The following is a 6,063-nucleotide window of genomic DNA, read 5'->3' as shown; positions in this document are numbered from 1 at the left end:
TTCTCATTTGGCCTAGTAGGTAGTAGATTGGCCTGGGACTCAGGAGAGATCTATGATGTAACTTCCAGTTATGCTGGGTGATGTTGGTCAAGTCATTTCACCTCTCTGTACTTCAGTTTCCCCATATGTAAAATGGTAGTGACAATACTTATCTCCTTTGTAAAATACTTTGAGATTTAGTGATGAAACATGCTATACAAGAAATAGGTATTAGTGTTATTTTAGAGAAGAGCAAGAAACATTTTGTAGCTGGTGGTACAAACCAAACACACACACAAAACAAATGTTTATATGGAAAGTGCTCAGAGGTTTAGAACATTAAAATCAGCTGAATAGGGATGAATTAGTGGGCAGATTGCAGGTGAAGCTGCAACCTTAGCAAACACAATTCATCATGGAGTCTCATTGCTTATTATGTGATATTCTGGCAAAATTGATCCCTCTACAATATATCGAATGTGCTATAAATATTGAGCAGGGTGAAATTTTTCAGCTGAAACTTTTCAAGCTAAAATATGTAGATTCAGCAACATCAAAGTGTTTCACAAATTCATGTTAGTTTTGCCGCATTGTGTTGGTGAGAAAAAAACCCTCAAAATAATTCCGCAAAAATCAAGGGTTTTTTTTGAAATGACATTTAATTTCAAAACATCCTATACTTTTGTTTAAAAAATAAACAAACATAAAAAATGCTTCAAATCAAGCCAAACAGTTTGTTTCAGGTCAAACAAAATGTTTCTTTGACCTCTATTTTTTTTTTCTAATTTCATCTTGTTGAAAATTTTGAAAGAAAAAAAAATGTTGATTCAACCCAAAACAATTTGGTCCCCCCATTTTTTTTGGAATGGCAACACAACCAACATTTCTGTTATTCACACTACTATATAAATGTCTTTGCTTGTTTATTTATATGTGTGAATCTTGATGTTGTACAATGGACTTCATGATTCACCAGCCATGATGTGACTGTATCTTCCTCTCCCTCCCCCTCCCCATCCAGCTTTTCTATAAAAGGCATGAACTGAAGCCATGGATCAGGGGAAACCACACGGTGGTGATGGAGTTCTCCTTGGACTTTTCCACTCTCAGCGGCTTGTATTTTTTGTTCTGTTCTTACTATCCCACATGGTGATTGTTCTGGTCAATCTCCTTATCACTGGGATGGGCCAGCTGGGATGAACCATTGTAATTCTCTTGATGCCAATAGGGCTATGATGATTTACATCAGCTGAGAATCTGGCCCATCAGGGCTACACAGCAGGGGAAATGTGCACTCCTCATTCTGGACACCGAAATGAGAGAAGGCTTCTGAAAATGTAGGCCCTGGAGTTTTACTCACGTGTGCCACCGAAGTGGAATTGATGGTAAACATTAGGAACAGAATCAGGTGGAAGAGAAAGAGATTCTGTGGGCTACACCAGCAGAGCTGTGTGTGTGGGATAGCAGACGGGCTGCTGGTTGGGACTGAGGGGCAGCAGCAGAGCTGAGCAGGTGGGTCAGGGAACCCAGGACTGGCATAGCAGTGGGGCTGCAGGTCAGGACTAAGGGGCATTAGCGGAGCAGACTGTGTATGTGGGGAGCCCAGGTCTAGGGCCTGCTGGTTGGGATCGAAGGGTGTTGGCAGAGCTGTGTGTTGTAAAACTCAGGATTGGGGTGGTAGGGAGCTGCAAGTCAGGATGGAGTGCCACGGGCAGAGCTGTGGGGGTGGGGAGCCCTTCCCAGCAGCTAGAGGAACATGATGTCAGATGTATTTCATTGCATTAATACAAAGTACGGTGGGGAGGGGTGGGGGAGTGGTGAACTATTAATCTACATGGCTAAATTCTATAATAAGTGGGAAGCCCAGGAAAATGATTTGAACATCATTGGGGAACATTCAAGGAAGACCCTTGCTCAATATGCAGGAGCAGTTAAAAAAAACCCAGAGAACAATAATGAAAATATTATAATCGTGATGTTGTCTATTTTTTTAGATTTTCCATTGGGGAAACGGAAAAGAAATATGTCATTTTAGGTTGGGTCGAACACAATCTAAATATTTGGGTTTGTGGACCAGAATTGAAGTATTTTGTCTCAGGTCAGTTCAATGTTAATCTGAGTTTGCCTCAGTTGCTATGGGGCATCATAGGAGATGACCATAACGATGAGCACATTATAAGCTTTCAAATGATACCTCACAAGGCACACTTTGTACAAAATTTATCATAATCCTTTGAAAGGGCTGGACACAGGGGTACAGCGTGTCACAGGTGCATTGTGGGAGATGTGGTCCAGTTGGAATTTGGCCCATAGAGGAGAATGGAGACCTGAGGCAGATCAGGAGGGCAGAGACTGATGTGAAACCAAGATGAAACAAAACATATTGATCTGAGAATGTCAAAATATTACATTCTGTTTGAAAGTGTCAAAATGAACCATTTCCACATTTCCAAATCAATATTTTTTGGAACTTTCCATTGAGTGAAAAAAAAATCATATGCTGCCTTTTATTCTGATTCAGAATAAAACCAAAGTCATTTGCATTTGTATCTCTTGTTTAGTGAAAGTTCATTTCAATGACTGTGTCTCACGCCCACTGAGCTTCACCATTTGCCTTCTGTCTCATCTCAGCAGCAGAGAGAACAGACACGCTGTTGACATGGATCGAGGAAACAGAAGCACCGTGGTCCACGAGTTCATCCTTGTGGGATTCACGGACAGTCCACAGCTGCAGGTTGTCCTCTTTATGGTGTTCCTAGTGATCTATACCATCACCCTGCTGGGCAATCTTGGGATGATCGTGTTAATCAAGATTGACCCCCAGCTTCACACCCCCATGTACTTCTTCCTCAGTCACTTGTCCTTCTGTGACCTCTGCTACTCTTCTGCCATTGCTCCCAAGATGTTGCTGAACTTCTTAAGAGAGAACAAGGCCATTTCCTTTGCTGGGTGTGCAGCACAGTCTTATGTGTTTGGTTCTTTCGTGGATGTGGAGTGCTTCCTTCTGGCTGTGATGGCCTATGACCGTTGTGTGGCCATCTGCAAGCCATTGCTTTACAATATCACCATGTCCAGGCAGCTATGTGTCAGCCTGGTAGCTGGGGCATACACAATAGGTTTGGTGGATTCACTAGTTCATACCCATTTCGCCTTTCGGTTGTCTTTCTGCAGCTCCAATGTCATCAATCATTTCTTCTGTGACATCCCCGCACTGCTAGCGCTCTCCTGCTCTGACACATGGCTCAACGAGCTCCTGCTCTTCATCATTATGAGCCTGGTGGAGATTAGCACCACTCTCTTGATCCTGGTCTCCTACCTCTACATCCTCCTCACGATCATGCAGACCCGCTCGGCCGAGGGGAAACAAAAAGCCTTCAGCACCTGCGCCTCCCACCTCCTGTGTATCACCATCTTCCATGGGACTCTTCTTTTCATGTACACCCGGCCCAGTTCTAGCTACTCCCTGGACACTGACAAAATAGCCTCCGTGTTCTACACGGTGGTGATCCCCATGCTGAACCCCCTCATCTACAGCCTGAGGAACAAGGAGGTGAAGGCCGCCCTGGGGAGAGTGATGTCGAGAAATTATTTTTCATCCTCTCTACATTAACATGTCTCAGAATAACGGGCAGGGATGGGAGGCAGGCAGCATCCCTGATGATAGCACCTTGCAAAAGATGGGACTGAGCAGGTTCTCTGTGCTCATATGTTTAAGGTTGCACAGTCAAACACGGAGGCATCCTAAACCAGAAGGCACTTTTTAAAAGCTAGACCTGCTCTGATTGAAATGAGGAGGGGGATGTTACTGAGGTAGAATATATTGGCCAGGGACGGAATTTGATCAATGTCCTGTAAATAACATTCCTGAATGCTAGTGTCACCCCTCGTACCATGGGATCTTTATTAGCTGCAAGTGACGGGGAGACTGACTCAAGAAGCATAGCGTCCCACAAAGCTCTGCTACAGTGTTAATAGCACCACGCTTGACAAGGATGCTTCTGTAGCTAAAACATTAGTTCAGGATTCAGGTGACCTGAATCCAGCTCCGAATTCTACCATAGGTTCCCTCCACAGGCTTGGTCAAATTACTCCGCCTCTTCGGACCTCAGTTCTTCATCTGTAAAGCAGAGGTGATAATGCTTCTTTTGTCTTGTCTATTTAAACAGCAAGCTCTTTGGGGCAGGACTTGTCTCCACCAGGTGCTGGTACAGCATTCAGCACCATGAACCTGCCAGGCACTGCTGGGCTACATGATAATAGTGTATTTGATGGATATGAGCATTTATGTTGTTATGCTCCTTTGAACAACTCATATTTTCTTCTTGTCCTTTTCATACGATGGGGCCTAATTGTACAGATCATCGTTTTATCCCAAATAAAATATTTTAAAAATCCTCTCTTTAAAAATCACAGTTTTTCTGCCTTCTTAACATAAACCTAATAGAGCAAATGGGGTATCTTCCCCTTGGGGGACAAGGGAAGGTGGGTAATACAGGAGGGAGGAAATAAAATACATTACACAGTACTAGTGCAGGCTGCACTTAATTTGTAATGAATGAGGTGCCAGGGCTTGAGCAATTAGGTTCTAAGGCTCAAGCAATTTTTTTTTTTTACATTCGAAAGGGATGCAGAAAGCCCAGAGGTGCCGGTCTATGAACTGTTGCCCCTAGAGGTGAAAGAGTGCGGAGTGCAGGACTTTACTATGTTCAGGATTCCAGCGGGAAGAACATTGAAGCTGAGGTTCAACTCACTGAGTAGCATTGTGTGCTGACTTTTTGTAGTTTACAGCATACTTGCACTATGTACAACACTTCCTGCATGCATAGTGTTACCAGATAGCAACTGTGAAAAAACAGGATGGAGGTGGAGGGTAATGGGCGCCTATATGAGAAAAAGTCCCCTCAGATGAGACTGTCCCTTTAAAAATGGGACATCTGGTCACCCTGTGTTGGAAAATAGTTATGTTATGCTTGTCCAAACTGTGTTGGAAAGCTTACAGAACTCATTAGACTGAAAGCCGTATATCTACCCTAAGTCAGCTTTTTCTGCTATCAGTTTTGTTTGGCTTGTATGCATCCAAAGTATCTAGTACAAAGGGTCAACGGATGAATGACAAATGTATCCTCAACAGATGTATCTTGTAGGCCCATCTGGCCATGTAAGGTGTGTCTCTTTCTGGCACTAGCCGAGAGGAACACACCCGCCAGCTGACCGATCAATAAAGGGTGTGGTACTTGTCTTCCTGTCTCCGTGCCTTCTGGTGTAATTAGGTAGCTCCACACCTGTGCATACAGACTCATACCAGAAAAACAGGACTTATGTAGGCAAGCAAAGAAACTCAACCCTAATATGGTAATAGAGCAAGAATTCTTTTCAGTTTGACATTTTTCCCACTAGATGGCGATAGCACCTTCTAGACACTGTTAATACTTTGCCATGTTGCTGTAGTCATGTTATTAATAGTGGTATTACAGCCTATCTGAAACCAGGCCATACACTGCACAGCCTGGAGACCAAGAGTGTAAAGAGTGACTAGTGCCTTAAATTTATGGGGTGCTCAGCCATAAAAGCCCACGAAAGCTTATGCTCAAATAAATTTGTTAGTCTCTAAGGTGCCACAAGGACTCCTGTTCTGTTTTTTTGCCTAAAAGGACTGGTTTTCAGAACATGCTTGAGCACTGTCCCAGGCCCTGTGAGGGCATTCTCACGTGCCATACCCCAAAGGGGAGACATCCAAATGCTCTAATTTGAAAATCGTTGCCAACGTGTTTAATTACACAGAATGCGGTGGAAACCCATGGGCATCTCGGCCTTGACTGGCAGCAGCGGTGCCAAGTCTGCATTGCACCTGGCAGGTAGTAAATTTCCTAGTGCCGGTAAGATCCCTGAGTTAAGCTTTCTCAGGCAGACCCCACTGTACAGCCTGATTCTGATATCCCTTATCCTGTTCGAGGTCAGGAGCAACACCTCTGAAGTCAAGGGAGTGACAAGGGATGAAATAAGAGGTTAGACAAACACCTGCCAAGATCGACCGCTCCCTCCACTCCCGTGTTCTTCTTCCTATATCACCATTGTGAGTGAGGT

At 43.9% G+C, this 6,063-nt stretch overlaps 1 protein-coding gene across 1 annotated transcript; it reads left to right on the top strand.

The window, feature by feature from the left end:
* The first annotated feature begins 2,638 nt into the window (after window positions 1-2,638).
* LOC120403413 (olfactory receptor 1019-like) lies at window positions 2,639-3,589 on the top strand. Its single transcript, XM_039534479.1, has one exon. It carries the CDS (start codon window positions 2,639-2,641, stop codon window positions 3,587-3,589), a length of 951 nt encoding a protein of 316 aa, XP_039390413.1.
* The last annotated feature ends 2,474 nt before the right edge of the window (window positions 3,590-6,063 follow it).

The sequence above is a fragment of the Mauremys reevesii genome, linkage group 4 (assembly GCF_016161935.1).
Source record: "Mauremys reevesii isolate NIE-2019 linkage group 4, ASM1616193v1, whole genome shotgun sequence".
NCBI lineage: Eukaryota > Metazoa > Chordata > Testudines > Geoemydidae > Mauremys > Mauremys reevesii.
This window is presented reverse-complemented; position numbering and strand designations above follow the sequence as displayed.

Coding starts and splice junctions, on each gene's coding strand:
- LOC120403413 (XM_039534479.1), top strand. CDS start 2,639: ATGGATCGAGGAAACAGAAGCACCGTGGTCCACGAGTTCATCCTTGTG.